Below are 23,839 nucleotides of genomic sequence, written 5' to 3'. Positions count from 1 at the left end.
ACTGGGAAGTTAGGGTGCATCTGGAAGAGGTAATGCTCCTCGTAATGAGTTACTGACAGCACAACTGCTCAGTAGTGAGCAAATTTAAGATTATTTATTGAAAGAGTATAACATAAGGAAATCCTTTACACTCCTATTCTATCAAGCTGACAAGTCTGAAGAAAATGCAGACTTACATTACAACTTTAATATAGTCAAATTTAATGAAAGCACATTATAAACATACTTGTAGCCACAACTGCAGACAATTTCAATCATAAACAATAAAATGTGAGGTAGACTGACTAGTGAAGCTAAATTCACCAAGTTTTTTAAGAAAAATTGTACACTAAGAAAGCAACACTTTTACCCCCTTCCAAAAGTCATAAAAAGCAATTGCATAAGTTACAGCAAGACATATCTGAATATGATTTTCATTAAAATCTTAGTTTACATTCAGTATTAACCTGTGAACGGACATTCGCGTCTACAGGTAAAGTATAATGCTGGCCTATGTAATACATTCATAAGAGTGGCCTAGATGGTAAGTCTTAAAACCAAAACGGAATAGCAGTACTCTGGGTGTCAAATAACCGTCTCCTTCCCTTGTAGTCAGTGACAGCAAGCTGTATTTCTCAAACAGGCAGGCAGGCCTAGGATTCTTGTAACTATCTGGTGCTGTAGTGTTAACATATCAAGAATACAAAAATATGCTGCCAAAAAAACCTTTTCCTCTGCACTGGAGATAGTGTTATGGAAATCAGTTCTTGTTTGGTAACGGAAGGTAGATACACTGACTTTGCGATTTCGTTCTTGACTTTGAGGGCAATTTTGCACCACGACTTTTCACCACAGGACTAAATCACTTTAGTAGTCTTAGCACTGGAATTTTAAGAACTTAGTGCAAACATCAAGTATGCAAACATATAGGAAACAATTTAGAACATTTTATATCCTCAGGTTTGCAGAATACAGGTAATATTTCCGAAACTTACACCATACTATATCTCAAAGTTATTCAGTCAACAGCAAGCCTCCCTAGCAAAATCCAATCTACATTTAGCTGTATAACAAAAGCTTCAAGTAATATCTCTGGATCTTTAATTTTGCCAAATTCAAAGTATATTTTAAAATTATAAGGCAGATCTTGTATGAAGGATAATTAAAAACAAATCTAAAGAGGGTGGTTCATTTATTACATTTACAGCATCACAGTTAAGCTATATTAAAACCAACATATGCAAAGCCTTTCCCTTTTGGCTTCAGTCTAAATATATTACGTTTTTCATTATCTGTAAACATCTTTTCAAAAGATGAAAGAAGTTGCTTAACACTTTGTTCAAAATGCAGTTTTGGCAGGCCCTTCCTGGTTGAGTTGCAGGTCAACTATAAAGTCCGTCGTAACTTCATAAAAATGTAAAGCAGGGAATGAATATTACTGATTTACCATCTTACAAAATGTGCTACATATATCTTGATAAGAGGACAGAAAGCAAGTGTGTGGGGGAATATATTTAGAGAATGCAAAATATGTAATCATTTGAGTAATCACAAACGGAATACTCCAAAGTTAGTTGTACTAGTAAAATTGATGCCATTATGATGTAAACCCTGATGCCAACCACTAGCGCACCAATTTCATTCTAGAACAGCCCAATAGTAAATTGAAGGGAGTAATGTTTTCAAATGAAAGAAATGTACAAATATCACTACAACCAATATTTACAGAAGTTTAGTATTCATAATAAGAGAGCAGCTTATTTCAGGCACTGTCTTCAACTCTGTCATTTGGATTATGAGCAGATTCTCTTGCAGATGGTCCCGGTTCACTTGGAAATGATTTTTTGGTTGGTTAGGCAAAGTCCCAAATTGTCATCCTCTAACCCACGTGTCAGCAACCTGCAGCCTGCATAGCCGTTGGATCCAGCCTACAGATGGGTGGGGCTTAGGTGGCAGGGGGCTTCATTTACCCCTGCTAGGACCAGCTGCCCAAGAGCTTCACCCATGCTGCACTGTGGCCAGGTGGTGGGGGAAGCAGCAGCGATGACAGCTAGGTCCTACTGCTAGACTGCTTCAGCCCCAGAAAAACATTGTCAGCCATTACCCTACCCTGTTTTGGTTTGCTTTAAATACTGTGCCTAGTTTCTGTACCTTGTCACCCTGTTTGAGTGCTTTCTTGATGCTTTATTCACCACTGGGTGGGCAGGTGAGTTTGGACTTAGAAAATTGTTTTACCTAACCTCAGCATGTGCACCCTAAGGAAGGACACCCAGAATAACTGCATGGCAACCTGTGCCGACAGGAGCTGATGAATGAGGATATTTGCCTGTATTACATAAATGGTGGTTTCACCAATTTTAAAGCCTTTGACATAGGCAAGTAAGATAGATGTGTGATAGCTTTTATTAGACCAACTGATACTTGGAAAAAAGTTCTTAGCAAGTTTTCAGGCGCAGTCACCCTTCATCAAAACTGGCTAAGAACTTTTTTCCAACTACTCAGTTGGTCTAATAAAAGCTGTCACATCTACCCAAAGAACCTTGCTGACCTATGTCCTTAGACCAACATGGCTACAAGCAAAATCCCAGCAAAACCTTTGACAGTATTGACAATTTGAGTAATGTTGCTGGTGTTTCATGACTAACTGAAGGGACAATATGCATAAGAAATCTTTTTCTTCTCATTATAGTAGCCAGTTATTCTACCTACAGAGCAGACTGTTAAAGAGGTGAAATAATGTAGAGAACCTGCGTGTACAATACCCGCCATGCATTTACTGATTTGTTCGGGTTTAAGTAGTAAACTTTAACTCCTGTGGAAAATTTGCCAAAGAGTTTCAATACATATACAATTACAAATCTTAAACTAACACTGCACAGAGAGAACAAGACTATTCCTTTTAATACAAATATCTAAGTTACTTTGTAATTTCAAACCCCTGAGTATTACTGTACTAAAGTACAGATCTGAAGAGAAATGGAGGGCTCTCCTCAGCATGTTATCTTCAATGAATTCCACATGACTAGTGAGAGTCATGTAACATTCAGGCTAGTGGATACTGAAGGCAGTTTTTCCCCTAGCTTAGCATAGTACAAAAAAACCCCTCTTGATTAAGCAAAATATGTCCTACTCCTGTAATCACAGAACATAGCTAATATATGCTCTATTGTTAGTCACATATATCAATTGATGAGGAATCATCTCGACTCCAAGATCCTTTAATCATAACCAAAGTGATAAGTTTATGCCTAAAAATAAACCTAGTTTAATTTTTTTGGGAATCCTTTAGAGTAGTCTAGATAAATAATGGTTGCACTTTGCTCCACAGTGATTGTACTTTAAAAGAACAAAACAAACAAACAAAAAAACCCAAACTGTCAAGTTCTTTTTCCCTTTGTTACTTGGTCTCCTCTCCAACTTAAATGTGACGCCCAGTCAGAAAATAGAGTGGTTTGTCATCGCTGCTGTTGGCAGTTTGAAACTCATCTCTGAGACGGAACTGCCACTCATCTTCCAACTCTAAACGGACTATTGTTTGACGTAATGAGCTTCTGTCTTGGCATATGACACACAAGGTGGCACCTTTAAAAAAAAAAAAAAAAGGGGTGGAGGGAGGGAATAACATTTTAGGCTACAAAGTTACACTTACATTTTCTTGCTCCATTTGCAAGGAGGCATTTATTTTGAAACCTTGCCATTAGAAACATTTCCTCTGAAAAAATACACTCCTGAGAGGTTACCAAGGAATCTAACACATCGTAACAGCATAACCAGCATGTTCAGCTTCAAAGCAGTCCGTGTCCTCAGAAAAAACAGGCAAGTATCTCTATTTGCAGTGTGATTTAAAAATGAATACCATATACAGTGGAGAAAAAGTTATGCAAAAGATCTGAAATTCAGAAGTTTACAATGACACAAGAAGAAGGAAGTGATATAAGACATGTTTCTCTCTTTTATGTAGACAATGCTATATGAAATTAGGGTATGTGTGCCAAGGAGGAAAAACAGAATATGCAAGTGCAGCTTGTTGCATTGGTATAATATAAAAATGACAGACCATACAGAATGAGTGTATTCAGTAACCCTAGCTATTCTGTTATCAACTGTGCATCATGTACATGAAGGGCAGAAACTACACACTAGTCCTCAAATGCTTTACTGATGTCAAGTAAGATCTACCACATTTTCTTTGGCTGGAAAATCAGGTTTATCAAGGGTGGATTAGAGATCAAACTATTGCATTTATCCCAACTCCCTTTCCTTCCATGTCTTACCGTTACTATTAACCATTCAGCCTCTGCCCCCATATTTGAAAGCATTTTCCTTATTGAAAACTGAAGTAAAATATTCAAATGAATGAAGATTTCCAAGAAAATAGGCAGGGCTGAGGGAGGTGGAGAACTATTATTTATTTGCAAAATGTAGTAGTACTTGGCGCCTTAATCTGGGCAAGGCATTGTCTAAAAACATAAAAGACAATCCACGCCCAGTTGAGCTTTCTACTTGAGCAACTTTGGTTACACCCACTCTGTAGCTATTCACTACTCCATTGGCAGGCTCATAGGTCTGAATGGATGAACTACCTGTTCTACCCAATATGGCACCTGCTGTGTACTGAAATCTACTTTCAAGTCATACCTTCCCAAAGTGGTCAGCTGCATGCTGCACTGGGTGAGTTTCACTTGCACTGTATCTGATCTGCCCACCTATTTTTATTGATAGTACTTTCATTACTGCAATTTATTAATTATTAACTACCCTTGATACTACCCTACACAACTCAAAATAGACAGAATGCATTTCTTTCTGGAATACGACTAATTATAACAACAGAGTTGCTAATTAATCCATTTCTTCTTCTGTATTTTAGTATTGTAAGCTTTTATTTTGTGCCTCAAGCAAGCGAGGTGCTCGACAGAGAAATCCGATTACCTTTCAAGAATCTGAACTTCTTAAGAAGATCTGCACCTACAAAAGAGTCACAGAGGTACAACAGCAGTCCACTGAAAAACACCCCCTCACAGTTGACATTGACAGAGTGCGGGCGGGAACTGACATAGCATATGGCCACCTGAAACCAGAAAGCAAAGCACAACTTTTTGGTTAGAAAAAACATGCAAAATAGACCTTATATGGAGGTGGAACATGAAATAGCCATAAGTGCCCAGAGGTAACTGGCCCAGGTGAAGAGGGAAGAAAGACAGTTTTGTTTGAACTGTACCAAAAAAAGGACTAAAACATGCAACCATCTAAGATTAATAAACTACAGTCAGAGAAAGTCCTAAATTCATCAGGCTTATCTGTTACTTTTTCATGGTCCTATACAGAAATACAGCTGTCTCTCTAACTCATTTTGTAGTTTTAAACCTATTTGTCAATTACTTTTGTGTGCTTAACTAAGCCCTGGGATTTTCCTTTAATTATCTGTCCCTCAAGCAAACAGAATGGTACACAGTGGGCATGTCTACACATTCATAAATGCACTGTAATTATAGCATGTTACATTTAGTACTGTAATGCCAGGTACTAAATGCACCATAATTGGTGGCCCTACTGCGCATGACTGCAGGTGAAGGCATTTTCTGCAACCTTAATGTGCATTAAACAATCTCTTGTGCATTAGCACTGTTTTGCCTGCTGCAGTAGAATTACTCTTTTGCCTATTAAGTGTCTCATGTAGATGTGCTCACTGGTGTTTAATTCCATTTCCCATGACAGAATGATTTCATAAAGGGGAGTGGTGCCTGCAGGGGAGGGGAAATTAAAATCTCTGGTGTCAAAATCATGTGAACACCGGAAAAATACATTCACCCTCTTGAAGGGACCCACTGTAATCTTAATTCCCTGAGTCTCCATGGATTAAAATGTCTGCAGTTTGAATTTATAGCAATTGTATTATTTGGTTTGTTTTTGCTTATCTGACATTTGAAGTATATCCCTTGTAGAAGAGAAAAGTTCTGTCAATGGGTACATTACAAAAAAAAAATGAGTATGTATCACTGGTGTAGGCAACCAGAATGGCCTCAATCACTGCATAATCAGTACTGGCAGAGCACAGATCTTTGCTCCCACATATAAGGTCCCTGTCACTGGAGCACCTAAGAGTTTTACTGCTACTGCTTCCAGGCTAATAAAATTTGTCAAGCAGTAGAGACTTTGTTTGAGATCAGGGCCCCATGCTCAAAATCCAGGGACAATTCTAAGATGACATCATACAGAAATAGCAGTTGTAAAAATAAAAAAAAAATTAAGAATTTATATTTGCTGGATCCTACTCTCCAATTTTGTACCTCGACTCCGATGTTCAGGTAGCAGTCAATGGCCAGTACAGGGTTCTTGAAATTATGGATCGCCTTTGGGAAGAGTTTGTAAGTTGCATGCTGAAGGAATTTCTCCAGAAGGAACTGAGCCGGGGCAGCCAGAAGTGTATGTTCACTGTCTGGAGCACATATGTACTGCAGAGGCATTATTGGAGCCAGGCCTTCAGATACCTACAATGAAAATGATGGAGCATCTATCAGTGAACACTCCACAGCTTCTATCTTTCCTGCCTAGACTCTATTTAGCAAGTAGCAATTACACAAATACAGCAACAAGAAAGTAAACTGGAAACTCCAGGACAGGCAACTCAGCAATACCAAATGGAACTAGGATTTATTCCTTCTCTGAATATCTTGCTTTGAGGACATCCTCCATTCCTTTAAGTGACTGGTTTCATTTCCTTGGAATTAAAACGCAAGCATTTGCCTTTTCTGGCTTAGCCTGTGTCTGCTTCCTTCCCCAAAAAGATTCCTAGAGTAAGGCCATTACCAGCAATTGGAAGCCAAATCCAGTTTCCTGACCACAGGTGAAATGTATTCTTCTGCTGAAACATCACTTAACAGCAACCAGCAAATTCTGTAACAGTCACAGTTTCCAAGTAAATGTTAAAAAGTGTTTCAACATCTGTGTGGAATGGCTTTGTTTGTTCATCGTTAATATCGAAGACTGAAGATCACTACAAACTACTACTGACAGGAGACGGACCAGTTACATGTCTTGTCACATCCATCTTAAGATTTAGTTTAGAAAGATTTACCCACGGCTAATTAGAATTTAAGATTAGGAGCCCTTAAGACAAGCCATTGCTCAGCCAAAAATACTAGTAAACAACTAGAAATTAAACACTTTCAAGATCCCAGCTGGCTCTTGGTGGTCCCATGTGATGAAACAGTTGTGTTTTAATGACTGTGATATCAAAGACACTCCTGGGATTAGTGCTGGAAACAGATATTTGCATTAATATTTATTATTTACTGTTTGTATGTACTGCAGTTGTGCTTAGGAGCTTACCCACAGACCATGGGTAAGCAAATCAGGTACTGAGCAAAGGGGGCCCAGTAACCCAAACAGCTTCCAACATTCAAGTAAAATATTCCATTTTGACCCTGAGGGAAGAAGAAGAAAGCACAGGTTTTACCTCCTGCCCATAACTGCTTTTCTGCCCACACCACCAAACTCACCATAATTTTTGGCTTAATGACAAAGTCCTTTTGCCCTCCAACTTGAATGTGTTTCTTCATGACACTGAAGTTGTTAAAGCGGCAGATAAGCAGGCCACTGCTGTTTGTTCTCAGGTTGAAATCTACATCTTCACAGAAGTACCTAGGCATTAAACACAAGGTCACTCATCTGATTGTGGATCTGCCAAGAGTAATTTTCTGTCCATGATATATAGAGCCCTTTTTAATTGTTTAAAATAAACCGTATGTTGTAGAAATGGTCTATAATAATACTAGCCAACCTTGCTAGTTCAGGTGAAGCTGAAACTATATTCCTTGGCCTGTCAAATGAACCGCGCACTTGAATCTTGAACTATCTTACCAGCTGCTTTGTTGGAAAAATTTGTATAACTCCTACATAAATCCTCTACCCAAAACTTAACAAATGTGTCTGCCAACATACTGGCATGTTCCCACTGTTGAAAGACCTTTGCAGACTAATTTTAAATTGAGAAACAGGTGTCTATCTTTTTTTTTTTTTAGTATCGAGTTGGATAGCCCCCACCATTGTTCTGGCATGTAACACTTTCCTTAGGCTTTTGGGGTTTTTTTTAATTTTATGCTTTATTTTTGACCAGATAAAAATCTACAAGTGAACAATCTCCCTTTCACAATGGACCCATTATCTCTGAAATATTACCCAGGTGAACTGTTTTTGTAATTATGTGGCTTCTTTATGTTTGTAGCCATACACGTACTAATCATAAGGGGCTATACTGCCGGTAACAAAACCAGCTGCTACCAGTTTATCCTATTTGTGTGAGGTGAAGACCCAAAACCGCTGTGTTATGAAGGATACAGACAAGAGAACTGCAATAGCAGTATCTTTGGCACCCATATAATGAACTGAGCACACCAAAAGGTGGTCACTCATACATACGACAGCCATGCAGATGATGGAGGCAGAATCCAGTACAAGCCCCCTTGGAGTCAGTGGTGCGCACAGCTCGGGCTGCTGGTCATGGGGAATAATTAAATTCTAGTCTCAGCAGGAATTTAGATTTTGCTTTGGGCCATGGCCTTGAAGGGGACTTACAGGTAGACATGGAAGCTGTCAGGTGAGCAGAAAAAGGAAAAGAAATGGTAGGCATCACAGGAAAGTTAGTATTCTTTATTTTTTTTAAGCCCATATATAGATGGAAGGCAAAATAGCAAGGCAGAAGGAAAGAGAATGTGGGTGCTTCCTGGAAAAACCTGACATAAAATTCAGAAGTGATTTAGCTCCAAAAGAAATACAGTATCTTCCGCTCCCTGTGTGCTTGATGCCATGCTTCAGTTGTTTCCCATTCTCTTACCTTCAGTCAGGTGAGCTTGGCTTGGCTTGGCTTGCCTTGCCTAGAGATTCCTGCCACTGGCCGGTGCGTTCTGGAAGCAGTGCTTCCTGTGACTGACAAAAGGTGCTGTCTCTGGCAGGGTAGACTTTCTGCCTCTCTTCTCATTTCTTCCTCTTTCTGTCTTGCAGTTTAGGTCTCCTCTGTTGTTTAACTCCAGAGGGTTTTATCCCTCAGACTCACCACTTTCACCACCCTTACTAATCTCCCAGCCTATCTGCATACCCTGCTTCATCCTTCCCACAGTGTTCACTCCCACACGACTCCATTCTTCCAGTTTCTGCTCCAGGGAGCCCTCACACACACAAAAGCAGCACCAATAGGGAAAGGCAAATCCCTGCTTCTGGATTTTATGCATTGACTACTTTCTCCTGCCAGGCAGATAGCAGTCAGCCCCACTGAACTGCACCAGCGGTATACCGGGGAATAGGAACAAAGATCCCAAACCATCACCCCAATGCTCCTTTTGTTCTAAGAGAAAAACACTCTACACTCCCCCTCACCCAGGGACAAATTAATTTACTAGAACTCAATCCAATTTCTGGCTGTATTTTTTTTCTTTAAAAAGAGGGCACCTGTCCTAGAATGGGACACTAACCCCTACTGGCCAGTTAGGATTCCCCAGGTCTGAGCACTACAGGAGTTGTAGTTTCACAGCCATTAAGAAGCTTGCATGCTAGCAATCAGCAATCTGTTCTCCCACCCTTCCCTTCAGGGTCCATAAGCTTTCTATCATATATAAATATGTATTGATAAAACACAGGAAATGGAGCCAAAAGGCTAAAATAAATACATCAAGCAGTTGTGATTGTCATGGCAGCCTGCAAGTGCAAAACCGGTGGGTTTTGTGATGACGTAAGTGGAACTTGTAGTTGGTATTTTTAGAATTTAAAATCACAAAACAAGTCTATTCACATCATATACAGGATTTCCACTCGTCCCTTCCATTAGTTGAGTAGGCCCCGTCCGTTCCTTAGAAAGAGAGATTCTTTTTAACTCTCAGTCTGAAAAACTCGTTTTTGTACAGCAGGGTTGTAACAACAGAAGCAGCTCAGCCAATCATCATACGAATGATTTTCATTTGTTTGGCTGCTGCAGTCATTCATTAATACACTGCACATTTCTTTGAAAGTCCTATTTTATGGCTGTGACCTCACACCATGGTAACACCACTTTCCATTATGCCTACAAAACACAGAACATGAGTTAGCTGATGGTGAGATTTTTACTGTCTGTGAAATCCGCTTTGCCTACCTGTTTAGATCATATTGCACATTCTGGGTCAGGTCTATGTTGAGCAGTATGAAGTCATGCACATTGCACCTGGAGAATGGAGCTTTTGATTTCCTGGAATTCAACTTGCTGTTCCATTTCTGAATACCCAGGATTGCGTAATGAACAATTTTTGGTGTGGCTTCAATGTGCTGTAGAACACTCTTCAAAGATACATTCTTATTGGTCGCCCCTGGCTCCATGGACTGGCTATGAAATTTAATCAGGTACACATATGATTCAGATCTCTGCTATCATTATAACTGATGTGTAAAGTGTCTATTATCACCATGCCAAAGATCCCAATCAGGAGCCTTTCATCCTTCATATTATGTAAAATACACACTTTACATTTTGAATTATTAAAAATAGCTAGAAGCAAATGCTAATTAATTCCACCTCTTCTTTCCTCTCAGTCTGGCCATAAGCAACATGTAGATATTAGAACAGAGATGGGCATTAGAGAGACATCTGGAGAAGTAGAGAGAAGTAGCCTTTTGGATGAGTGTGGGGAGGGGCATTGTGAAGGCACTGAGACCTATAAATTTGGCAAGCCAGGATGCCCCATCGTCTCTGACATGGGCACAATCACAAGAGAATTTCTGGCTTTGTTGACTCTATCCTATTCCCACATGCCACTGGAGCTGCCATCTATTTGAAAGACACTACAGATTTCTTGAAGAAACCTGGCTTCACTGACAAGCTTCCAGCAAACATCATATTGGTTACCATGGATGTCTCACATCTCTGTACACCAACATTTCACCAGGAGGATGGATTACAAGCCATGAAGAGCACCATCCCCAAGCAGGATACTGCTTCCGATTCCATCAAACTCTTCTGCTTTGTCCTCACACACAACTGTTTCAGATCTGGGGACTCCCTACATCTACAAGCTAATGGCACCACTCTGGGCATATGTATGGGCCATGATGTGCCAGCATATTTATGACAGACCTTGAAGTCAGATTCCTTCACAGCTGCCCTCTCATCCCCTGGGTATGCCGAAAGGGCATGGATGGACATCTTCACTGTATGGACACACAGGAAGGAATCTCTAAGAAATTTCACTGGGACTTCAACAACTTCAGCCTCTCCATCAAACTGACTCTGGAATACTCCACACCTCACACATTCATTTTCTAGACATCACAGTGAAAGTTTGCAGTCACCACTACTTCGTATCAGAAACTCACCAACCACCACAGCTACCTTTACACCACCACCTTTCACTGTAAGCACACTGCTATCTCCACTGTCTATAGTGGCCAAGTTCTACATTACAACTGTATCAGCTCTGATTCCACCAACCAGGATACACAACTTAGGGGTCTGGAGCAGGGTTTCTTAGAATTACAATACAATCCCAAAACTGCAGCCACTCAAATCAACAAACCCTGACTCAGACTGTGCACTTACTGGCTACAATACCAATCCTGAGACAAGGATAACAATCCTTCTGGTTGTCACCTACAGCCTCCAACTTGAACACCTTGGACACATAACTAATGACCTCCAATCTCTCTATCTCAAGGTAGCTGTGGAAGACAAACCTGGCCTGGCTTGCAAGCAGCCCCCCAACATCAAACCGCATCTCTTAATCCTATTGTAACCAATGCACCAAGCCATGCAATAGACCCAAATGCAAGATGTGACCCTTCATAAATACCTACTGCATCATTACTGGACCAAACAATGCAGATTTTAACATCCATGGTTCATTTACCAGCATCTAGACCAATGTCATAGGCTATCACCTGTTTACAGTGCCCCTCTGTTTTCTACATTGGACAGACAGGGCAATCCCTACATGAAAGAATGAATGAACACCGATCAAACATCAGATTCAGGAAGATACACAAGCCTGTGGCAGAAGAATTCAACTTCCGTGGATGTTCCATCACTGACCTCAGAGTAGCTGTTCTTAGACAACAAAACTTTAAAAATGAACATGAAACTGCAGAACAAGAAATCATCCACAGTCTGAGTAAAGTATGGTCTAAACCAAGACTACTGATTCTTATCCCATTAACTGCATTAGCTTTTGTGACCCCCTTTGTCCCTCCCTATGGGTTTGTCACTTGTTTGACTCTCAGCACTGCCCCCGCTCCCCTCTTGTCTTCCTGGTCTTTTGTATTTAAATCACTCTATCTGGTAGCCTGTTCTGTCCTTTTACAGCATGTGATGAAGTGAGCTGGGACTCAAAAAAGCTTATGCATTTCTGATTTAGTCAGTCTATAAGGTGTATCATTATTCTGCCTTCTAACTGAGAATAATGGCATCATGGTTCCCAAAATAAACTGCCTTCAGTGACAAATGAAATACACTTTAGAGATTCTGCTCTAACATGGTCAACGCCTGTTTTGAGTATTGCCAAATACTACAAAGGGGCAAATTTTCAAGGGGTTGACCCAGACCATAATGTTTAAGGTGTTTGACCTTAGGGCTATGTGTGGAGCCCACCTGAAAACTCCAGTCATTGTTTATGAAAAGTGAATTTACCTGGACTGTTCTTGGACACCATGCATATTCCATAAGACACATGAATCATCCATGACGACAATAAACGGCCAGACACATTGCCGTTTAACTCCTAGTTCTTCTAAGCGGTTTCTTTCCAGTTCTAGATTGTGGTAGGAAAGTTCCTTAATAAGGAATCTGGCAGCACCTGGGAAAGTGCATAATACAGAACAACCTCCATAAAGAGATCCATAATAGACTTTTTTTGCCCCATAAAAGATGCAAAATTTTTTAAAAGAGCTGCTTATTTTGCCCTGAACTACACTTTGTGAAAGTGCTTCTTACCTCTTACCTTACAATTAGTAAATGTTCAAGTGCATTTGAAAAACCTGGGCCTATTCCTGTGTGTATTATCTGACAGACAGTGTCATATTTTCCTTGGTGCCTGAAAAAGTATTTATTATCTGACTTTAACCAACTACAACCAGTCTTTCTGAAAATGCTAGTTAGCAAGATGCATCTGCTACTGTAATGGCATTTGAAACTCAGGTGGGAAATGATTCATCATTCAGTCTGCAATGATGAGGAAAATGATTGAAGCATGTCTATAAATCAGCTGCTCTCAAACTATGATCCCTTCAAAAACTATCCATTAACAGGAAATACAAAACAGGCGCACCTAGGAGGAAAAAAAAAATGATACTGTGGAAAAGTGACCGGACCACACAGTCCATGGACTCGGGCAAAAGGAGAACCCAGCAGCACAGAAACAGAGACAGGGGGATAAGACAAACAGGCAACAGGGAGACATACAGAGAGAAATAGGAAAGGGAGTAGGAAGCTGAGGAGCAGGTGGACAGAAGAGAACGGAAAAGATGGAGAATAAGTAAGCATGATGCAGATTGTGATTAACCTGGTTCACAAAAAACAAAATAATTATCCCATGGAAGTTAGATAGAGCGGATACTTTCCTCACATCACCTTCTGAGCAACATTATATGAATACAATTGCTGAAGCTGTCACACTGTATATAATCACAGTGGGAGGGACAGGCATCAAGTTCTCCCTAAAGATATGGTTCGTACTATAAAACAGGTTTGAGTTTTCACCCTGTTTTCTAAATAATATATTGTTGTTTCCTCTTACCTACTCCAGCGTTGTTGAACATGCCTGGCAGGACTAGCATGATATGATTGGGCCAGTATTTACGGTAAAGTGGCATTTCATACTCCTTGACCACTAGGAGGTGAAGGTGATTGATGCCTTCCATAGCGTGGTAAAGGTTCAAGAGGCCATGCTCATGGCGACCACTGGAAGGAGTGAAGATGGGACTCTTTACTGCATTCAGATTCTGCTGAAAGACCAACAGAAAAATATTTTATAAACTCTTGAAAAACAAAGATTGATGCTGATTGACTTCTTTCTAAGATCTCAAAGATGAGTATTTATTGTAGTAGCTAAACATAGAAACTAATTTACATCTATCCAAGGAGGCACCTACCCTGAGAGACTCAATCTATAGAAAATCAGAGATTACAGGAAAGGGTGGTTTGGTGGGTTTTTTTTAGTGAGTTAGATTCACCATGGGCATCAAGTATGAGGAGGTAAAAAGTACACACCCACCTTGTCAGATACAAGAGGGAGACGCATGCTTTCCAGATGCTTTCCCTGCTTGCTGAAGACAAAATGGTTCTCTTTGGACTTGGGGATTATAAAATGAAGTTGAACCTCTTCTCCTAACATTGAAGATGAAAATGTGAAAGCATGCAAGGTGGAGTCAGATATCTGTAAGCAAGAAAGCAATCGAACTGTAATCAGATAAGGAGGGTATAACACAAACATGAAACTCAAAGTACAGCAACTTTAATGGCATTGCAGACTGCTGGAAGCAGCTAGAAATGAACACTAAACATTTTCTCAAAAATCAAGTGAATCTTGATCAAAATCAAGAATCCAAATCAAGTGAATCTGATTCTATTACATTCATATTTTCCCTCCCAGAAGTGGAATTAGGCATGTAACCTGTCAGCTTTCTGTATGAATAACATGATCTTCAGCCCAACTATGCTCTTGCTTAAATTCATGTTACTTAGATTTTCCAGTGCTCTGTATGTGTCAGTATTTCTAAGTGCTAGAAAACCACATCTCTTATCAATATGTGCTACCACCAAGTGTTCTGAAGACGAAGCTTTAGGTCCCATATTATGTAGACATACCATAAATTACCACCGACTTGCACAATATGACAAAACTCCAGCAATTCATAGTTTACTACACCTTAACAGTATTAATGTATATAAAATGAAACTAAGCTAAAAAAGTTCAGCTGAGTCTTGCCTGCATTATTCATAAGTTCTAGTGTATTGCAACATTCATTTGCCTAAAAGTCGTTAAAAAAAAAAAAAATCAAAGGACAGACCTCAAAGGACCTTATGTCCAGAGAACTTGGTGACCTTCTTCCACTTGTCTGTTTCTCCATTCAGCAGCTTTTGATCTCATTCTGGTAATGGGTTAGTTTACAACAGAATAGAGATCATTAGCACGAGCAAGTGCCCTTTTTATTCTGCATGTTAACTTCCACTTAAGTGTTTCACTTTATCAAAGGAAGAAGAAAGGCCCCAGTTCAGGAAAGCAGTCAGGGCCAGATTCCAATTAGTTATGTAGGCACCTAAATATGGGACTGAAACAGAATTCATCCACTTAAGTCACAACCAGGGATTCAAATGGGCCTTGCACTAGCAGCCACAAAACACATTTGATGCCTAAAATAATGAAGCATCTCTGTGCTTCAAACTGTAAAATCTAAAGTAGAAGCATAAAAACACCTAACTGCCATGTATAGAGGTGCCTACACTCCACCTAAATCCCTGAAGTGGCACCATCTGGGCATGCTCTGAGCTTGCCTAAAATGGCACCAACAGCATTTAATTCAGCTAAAAAATCCTGCCCCACCCCCACAAATTGCCCACCATCTGCCCAAACTCTAGTAATTAGTGGACTCTTCAGTGAACGCCCTCAGAAGTGAGCCTGAAAACCAGAAATAAGCCTTGAAAGCAAGCACGTATGCTTTCTTGTGGGTGGAGAGTTCCAAGTCCCAGCTACTAGGGTTATTTCTGGTTTTAGCCAACAGCTGTCTAATATAAAATGCAGAAAGAGTCTGGACCTCTTTGTCCTGTAGACAAAAAAGGGTTTGAGCACTCACCCCTGCAGTGGAAGACCTGGGTTCCAGGCCCTCTTTAGCTACAGGGGATTCACACCCACACCTATTTCCCAATTTCCCATTCCAAAATAGATTCATAGATGCTAGGGTCGGAAGGGACCTCAATAGATCATTGAGTCCGACCCCCTGCATAAGCAGGAAGGAGTGCTGGGCCTACATTACCCCAGCTAGATACACATCTAGCCTTCGCTTGAAGACCCCCAGGGTAGGGGAGAGCACCACCTCCCTTGGGAGCCCGTTCCAGACCTTGGCCACTCGAACTGTGAAGAAGTTCCTCCTAATATCCAATCTAAATCTGCTCTGGCAGATTTATAATGGCAGTTATAAGGTTATGTAAGTGCTGCTTAGGCCGTTGACAGACATTCTGCCTACCTAGAAACTGGGGGAAATTTCTGACAACTTTCCTCTGGGAGAAATCGTTCCAGGAAAGGGAGCAGTACAGATATTCAGTCTGCAGCTGCTTCCTCTCCCCTGCTCTCGGCGCCTTCCTGAGACTGGGGTGATCTCAGTCTGGGGAAGGTGAGGGGAGCCATGCATGCCTGCTCCACCCCTCACAGTCCAAAGGGAGTGCAGCAGCAGGGAAAGACTCCCTCCGCTTGCACCAGAACACTGTCCCCCCAAGCTGGCAGGGGAAACACCGTGTATCTGGGTCCGTGAAGGCAGTTTTTCTCAAGTGTTCACAGGGATAACTGTTCTTCTGGTGTGTTTTAGTACCTGCCGAGGTGTTGGGACTTAAAGCCCACTTTATGGAAATGGGAGGCTCCTCCATAGCTTGCTTCTGCGGTCATATGGCTGAGGGCAGGTGAAACTTGGGGGCATCTGCACCCCAAGCCTCTGGGCTTGGGCCTGCATGTAGGATGCCTGCCAAAAGACTTTGGAAATATCTGAAGCCCCTGGTGGGGGTGGAGGATGTTTGCTGGTTGTAGGGCCACTTATGCTTCTGGACTGACTCATGGTTTGGACTTGATTTGGCTTGGGACATGAAAAATTTCTTTAAAAAAACCCAAAACAAACAAACCAGACCAGGCTCTGGGAAACAGGGTGGAGGCTACCCATTTTGACTCCACTCTTCAGTCTCAGGGAGTGGAGCGGAGTGGAGGGAGCACTGGGGCAAAGCCCCCAGTCCCTCTCTCAAGCCTAGCAGTGTCCAGCATGGGGCAGAGGACAGGAGCAGTAGTAGCTGCTCCTCTCTCCTCCTGGATCAGTTGAAGAGGGGAAGGGACTGGAGAGGCCAGACACTTCCCTGGCTTAGAGAAGGGGCTAGGAAGTGGGCTTTACGATTCCCCTCCCCTCCCAGACCAATCTGGGAGAGGAGAAAAACAAAGCTGAGTGGGAGCAGAGGAGGGAGCACTAGGGCAACCCATGCCCACTTCTCACTCTGGTCCTGGGGTGGGAGAAGCAAGCAGGGGACTCAGTGCTGCTCCACCTGCTCACTCCTGGTGCACAGAGCAGTGGGGCAAAGTCCTCACCCACTACACACATCTGTGACTCCACTCAGTTGAAAGTGTACAGACATTCAGTCTGGGAGCGACTTAACCCTGGGTGTTCCTGGAGTAGCTATTTTTGCTCCAGAAGAAAAAGCTTGAATGTCTGTCTGTACACTTCTGGTTTCTATCTAGAGAACAGCAATTTTCCCAATAGAGACTGAATGTTTGCATGTAGCCTTAGACACACAGACATAGTGCTAAGGCCTATTTAACCTCTTTGTTTTCAATTTCATAACAGGCTGTTAGAAAACCAAGCACAGAGGAATGCAGTGACTTGCAATAAGAAACATCTAAGTAAACACTTTATGGTGACTAAAGAACAAAAGCCCTAAGCTCCTAATTGGGAAGATTTTTCAGGTTCCTGCCAGGTTACACACTTTTGTACTGTTGGGTCCCAGCAAAACAAAGGGATATAAATAATTTTTAAAATGCCTCTCTAAAGGTTTGAAGAAGCTAAGCTTTCCTCAGTTCCCATCACATAGGGCAGAGGACCTATATAACATACTAGTAGGTATGGAGTGTTGTTGCAAATATGAAAATCCAGGAAACATGCAACAGGCAAGGGTTTTTAGTATCATAGTGCTTAGAGTCGGAAGGGACCTAAAGAGAACATCAGGTCCAACCCCAGCAGGGACGGGTGCCGGGATCATAACACCCCAGCCAAGTATCTGTCCAGCCTCCTCTTGAAGACCCCCAAGGTAAGAGAAAGCACCACCTCACTTGGGAGCCCATGCCAGAGCCTGGCAGCCCTAACCATAAAGTAATGCCCCCTGATGTCCAGCCTGAACCTTCTCTCTAACAATTTGTAACTGTTATTCTTTGTAACCCTGGGTGGTGCCCGGGGGAACAGAGCCTCCCCCAATTCCTGCTGGCCCCCCCGGTGAGTTTCTTTTGGGTGATATCTTTTATTGGATCAACTCCATAGTGGGGAAAGGTGCAAGGATAAGGGTGCAAAGTGTCCTTCCTTTGGGTGTAGACAGACAGACAGACAGACAGACATGCTATGCTACGCTAAGCTGTAGATATACACATATAGAAGTTCCAATACCAACCTGTGCAGCAGGATTAATATCCATGTACTGATGGCACTGTTCACAGTGATGAAATGTATTGTAAGCTGCATATTTGGTCAACATCATGGACACTGTCTCTCTTTTTCTGGGCTCCTCAATTTTAGTTTCTTTATTGTTTTCTGCAAACCAAGATGATAAACAATTATTTTTTAGATCACTGATACACTTGCAAGTGGGCTGTAATTTGAATAACTATTTTAAAGAAAACCAAGTACTGACCTTGTTTTACTCTTGATAGTTGTTCTGTATACACTGGACTTATGGAACTGTATTTGGGGTCATGCACACTCAGGTCAAAGGTCATTTTACTGAAGATTTCAATATCAGGCCAGTGATCATTGTTAGACTGAGTGACTTCACTACTTTCTGCATGATCTGTGCAAGTAAAAAACATACATTTGGTGCAAGCAATGGAAAAGAACAGGCCAAATGGGTTTCCTTGGCATTTGTAAGCCAACAAATACACAGAAACAAAAATAAAAGTTGAACTCTATGGCAAACATACAAACTGGAACTGGCATGAGAAATCATATGATGCCATTTGAAAGAAATGAAAATTCCTTAGAAAGGGAAGAACCAAAGGAGCAGTCTCAATAGCTGAGCTTCTATTTTATTCACCTGTCAGTATTTGGAAGGTGTCCATCACTAAAAGCTCTAGGCACTGGATAAAATTAGCTAGTGATGCAGTCAATTCTCCATCTCACCTTCCATCTTTTTCATCTCATGTCATTAAGGATTAATCATCCCTGTAACAGCTTCAAACTAAAGGGTTACATTTTAACTCTATTACACCAGTCTTTGAGCATAATTATACATTAGTTTGTTCAATGGATAGAAGATAACCACCCTTTTTCAAAGCTAGTGCCTTGGTTGTAGGGCTCATGTGTTAGGAGATGTACACAACTCAACTGTAATGGTTTGTGACTCCATAAAGAGGTATACCTGGTAAAGGTATACCTGGGGATTTGTATTCCCTGATAATGAGCAGATGTTACCCAGAAGTTTCATCCCCAACTGACAACTTTTAAGTTTAAGACACAATAGAAGCGTCCACAGAAATTGGTAGCTAATTTATAGTGAGCTTATAACTACTACCCAAACTGCAAAGTGAAACAAACCTTTTTAAATTCATTTTGTTGGCTTAAATGAGGACAGAGCCAATATTGGGGAAAGAAAAATATATGAAAGCCACGAAGAGACAAAAAGAGACAGATTGTATCTGCATGAATTTTACTGCCTTCATTTGCCTTCCCAGTACTGCCTAGATATAGTATTTCTTCACTTAAAAGTGTTCCACTGTCCATGGATAATTGCATCTAGCCCCCTAAAAAGGAAGAATGTATTTAAAAACCTCCTGAGAATCTAGCTACATGTTGACATATTAATGATATGTCATTTAACATACAAGACGTTAATTTTAATTTACAAAATGATTTTATTCAGTCAAAAACTTTACTTTTATTTTATTAAAGTTCATTTCTGCTTGAGGTACAATGAAATCCTCCTTCATACTTACCGCAGTTAATTTCTTCTTCATCATATACATCAACCTCCAGTAACCTGATCAGCATGCGAAAGAGAATCCTGAGGAACTGCAAGTATGAGCCAGTCTTTCCCACCTAAACCGAAGGAGGAAAAACACAGAAAATTGACTATAAAAATACAGTTACAGCTAACCTATTTACATTTTGTCCTCTTATTTTGCTTTCCAGTCCTGCCTGAATAATGTCTATATATGGTAAGAGCGCATTATTAATAAATACTGCTCTCAGTTACACAATCGCATCAACTTCAGTGGGATGTCACCATTAGAACTGGTTGAAAATCAGGCCCAGCACCTACAAGTTGTTTTATATCAGTGTCTTGCAGAAGTTAATCTGCTCTCTCCAGATCTGTTTAAGGCAGGAATGTGAACCAGGCCTCGCACAGAACCATCTCCTTTAGAGCAGGGGGCTCCTGAAATGCAGCCTGCAAAGCTTGTGAACGTAGCCCACAAAAGGTGGCTATCCTTGACAGGGGCAGCTCATGGGTGAAGCTCTACCCATTGACCATTCATGAATAACTGCCTGACAAACCTTAGCAACAGCCTAACTGTTCTTCTTGCCATAGATTTGTATGCAAGGCATACCGGGTGCCTACAGATGTGCTGCGGGGCTGCTCCAATGCACTGTAATCCCAGCATGTCAGAGCAGACCCAATCAAGACTGCTGGAGTGTTGTAATTACTAGGGCTGTGCAAAACAGCACTGTTTCATTTTGACGGGACAGTGTTTCATTTTGAGTTTCATTTCATTTCAAAACCACTGTTCTGTTTCGTTTCGTCAAAACTGTCTTGCTGTTTAGACGTTTCACCCACAGGTTATAATGGGGAACCACAAAACTGCCCATAACTTTGTCAGTTCTTGCCTAATTTCGATGGAACCTGCAGGGACAGTAGCTCCTTCTGAGGCCACAAAGCCTGCCAAGTATCAAAGACAGATGCATGGGGTTTCTGGGAAACTGCACCTCAAATTCTTGAAAGTAAAACTCGAGTGACTTGTGTGTTAAGGCACAGCAGGGTGAAAACTGCAGGGATGGTACCCCTGCCCCTGCTGAGGTCATGAAGCCTGCCAAGTTTCAAGGAGATAGGTCCAGGGGTTTCTGGGAAACTGCATCTCAAGCCGCTGACAAGCAAAACTCATGACATGGGTGACAGAAAGCAGGCCAGTTCAAATAATGCTGCCTTTTATGCTGTTTTTTTCCATCCCTCCGCCACAGCGCTGGGATTGGAAGGGACCTCAGGGAGGGCCGACAGTCACTGGCCAGCTACACAGTCAGTATGAGAGCACTCCTTCCCCTCTCCTCCCCCTCCTTACTTTCTGTTTCCCTGCAGGCAAGCCCTGCTTGAGTTTTGAAACATTTCAGAACATTTCGACTGCCCTCGTTTCGTTTCAAGGCGGCTTTGAAGCCCTTAGTTTCATTTCGATTTTGCTGTTTTGAGCTCAAAATGAGTTGAAACAGCATCAAAACAAAACAGCCCTAGTACTTACAGTGCTCCAGCCAGGCTCTGCATCTCATGTATTAACATCCCCAGGCTTCAAAATGGTGGCAAGGGCCTTTGAAATAAAGCTTGTCGAATGAGCTTTAGTTCAAGCACTCCTGCCACCATTTTGAAGTGTGGGGATGCTAATATCAGATGCTACAGCACTTTAATTAGAGCAGCTCTTGGAGCCACTCTAATTAAAATGCCCCCACCCCTTGAGCACATCTAAAAGTGCGCATTATGTTACACCAATTGAACATAAAAGGATTGCACTGTAAGTTCATTTTGTTATGTGGCCCCAAACATGACAACCCACACATTAAGTGGCTTTTCATGAACCAACTAGGGAACTCTTTTTTTTAGACAGGTATCAATTCTAGAAGCATCGTACCACAAAGCATGGCTTTAAACAAACCCAGTAAACAATGCCATTTGTGTCTTGCCATGTGCCTTGAAAAGAAAAAAAAAGTCCTCTATTTGTAGCTACCTTTTGGTCCACCTCTTCTGCCCTCATGCTCTACTGTGAGGAAAACTCTCATACCTGAGGAGGTCCTGTCAAAAGCAGTCGTCGTGGGTGGAAATTCCTGGAACCAGCAGTTTCGCCCTGATTACTGTAATCTGCATGATGTTGCCTGGCTGTGGTCCACTGCCTGTAGTAGAGAGACTGCTCGTCACTATTCATGTCCTTGTGAAGCACAGACCTCAAAGAGTTCAGCCAAGACACGTCGGCATGAGGCAAGAGAGAAGAGGAGGAAGGCAAGTGCCCATTTTTCTGTGAGCTAAGGAGACAATAGGCAGCTTTAGACAATATGACGATGCGTGGCAGTGCAGCACGTAGGGTCTTGCCCTCCTTGGCAGACTGGCTGGGCCACCGAAACATCTGAGATGCGGAGGACGAGGATGAGAACTTAGAAGTGGTGCTGCTTGCCATCTGGTTGCCCAGAGAGTCACATTCCTGTTTCAGAGTCTCCCCAGATGTAAAGCCAGGGTAAGTTCCTTCATCCACTGAACTATGGGCTACATGCTGAAAGTTAAGGGATGCTGGTTGTTTCTGAGACTTGTCTGCAGCACTGGAGGAACTCACACCATTTTCAGCTAAAGAACCTGGTAGGAAAAAGCAGGAAATAAAAGGAAACAATCAAGCCCCCAAAATACCCAGACAACCTCATAAGAAGGGATCCTGGTTTTCTCTGTTTAAAAATTACAAACACTGTGGTATAAAAAATAAATAAATCACGCATTTTCTGAATAAAAAATTCCCAAATCCACAATTAAAATGAAACCCCACTATACATATATAGGTATCAGTTGAACACAATGTTTTATTGATATATTTGCAATTTTAAAGCATTTTGGAATCCTACCAGTGTCACTATAATAAATAAAATCAGTACCTATACATTTTAGCATTTGATTTTGGGTTTTTTTATCATTGAAAATCACAGCTCCCTCTAACCCCTTCTACGATGGAGGTCCAGGCCCCTCACTCCCCACTCCCAGCCCCGCTGGTGCCCCTCACTTCTCACCTCCCTACAGGGGACTCAATCCCTCCCCTCCCTTCCCCTCCCACCCTTCCTGACTTACCTAAGAGAACTGCTCTCTCCAGGCTCCCTGGCAGCCATGTGCTTGTGTGTGCATGCATGTGCACATAGTGCCCCCAGCCTGACAGCCTTCTCCCGCTCCCCTCAGCCCCTTGCAGACTGGAACTCTGCCAGCCTGCACAGAGTTCCTTGCAAAAGTGGCAAATCCATGCATTTCTCCATTAAAATTAAAAATCTGCAGTTAAAAGGAAAAATTTGGAGGTTTTTTTTTTCCATTTTTCCCTGGGGAACAGAAAACCCAGATTCCTGGTGAGGGGGCTGCGGGTGATGGGCCACCTGGGAGACAGTGATCATCGCTTGCTGGAATTCACCATCCAGCGTAAGGTGGCAAAGGGCTGCAGCAAGGCAACAGCCCTAGACTTTAGGGGGGCTGACTTCAACAAGCTAAGGAGGATCGTTGGGGAAGCGCTGAGGACCCAGTGGGGAAGGGAATCAGATGTCGAAGGTGAGTGGTTGCTCCTTAAGGAGACGATCCTCCATGCCCAAAGGGAGGTAATCCCAACAAGGGTCAAAGGGAGCAGGAGGGCACATAAACCCCCATGGCTCACTAGGAGCATCCGGGAATGTCTCCTTGCTAAAAGGGAGGCATATACCCAATGGAGAGATGGGGTCATCACCAAGAAGGACTATGTTACAGTCGCCCGAGGATGTAGGGGGGCAGTCAGGAGGGCCAAGGCAGAGTTGGAGATAGGACTAGCTTCCCGGATTAAGGACAATAAGAAGTCCTTCTTCAAATACATAGGGGGTAAAAAGAGGGTCCCGGGTAATGTGGGGCCCCTGCAGGACATGATGGGCAACTTAGTCATCACGCCAGATGACAAAGCTAACATATTTAACGATTTCTTTGCCTCTG

At 41.9% G+C, this 23,839-nt stretch overlaps 1 protein-coding gene across 13 annotated transcripts in view; it reads right to left on the bottom strand.

The window, feature by feature from the left end:
* The window catches only part of GREB1L (GREB1 like retinoic acid receptor coactivator), a 245,122-nt gene continuing 221,283 nt past the window's right edge, over window positions 1–23,839 (bottom strand). For 10 of the 13 annotated variants that reach the window (XM_090039779.1, XM_090039780.1, XM_090039777.1 and 7 more), the window contains 12 exons: window positions 21,927–22,489; window positions 19,881–19,983; window positions 18,584–18,739; window positions 18,344–18,483; window positions 14,208–14,369; window positions 13,731–13,938; window positions 12,626–12,791; window positions 10,106–10,333; window positions 7,482–7,623; window positions 6,270–6,470; window positions 4,912–5,050; window positions 1–3,561 (listed from right to left, as the gene is read on the bottom strand). In XM_090039779.1, the coding sequence (XP_089895905.1) occupies window positions 3,398–3,561; window positions 4,912–5,050; window positions 6,270–6,470; window positions 7,482–7,623; window positions 10,106–10,333; window positions 12,626–12,791; window positions 13,731–13,938; window positions 14,208–14,369; window positions 18,344–18,483; window positions 18,584–18,739; window positions 19,881–19,983; window positions 21,927–22,489 (2,372 nt within the window). In that variant the 3' untranslated portion in view covers window positions 1–3,397. The remainder of the gene's footprint in view (window positions 3,562–4,911; window positions 5,051–6,269; window positions 6,471–7,481; window positions 7,624–10,105; window positions 10,334–12,625; window positions 12,792–13,730; window positions 13,939–14,207; window positions 14,370–18,343; window positions 18,484–18,583; window positions 18,740–19,880; window positions 19,984–21,926; window positions 22,490–23,839) is intronic. The other 3 variants (XM_090039784.1, XM_090039788.1, XM_090039790.1) reach the window with 2 other exon arrangements.

This window comes from Crocodylus siamensis, chromosome 3 (genome assembly GCF_052110815.1).
Source record: "Crocodylus siamensis isolate JL-2025a chromosome 3, ASM5211081v1, whole genome shotgun sequence".
NCBI lineage: Eukaryota > Metazoa > Chordata > Crocodylia > Crocodylidae > Crocodylus > Crocodylus siamensis.
The sequence above is the reverse complement of the archived record's forward strand: the minus strand, read 5'-3'. Positions and strand labels throughout refer to the sequence as shown.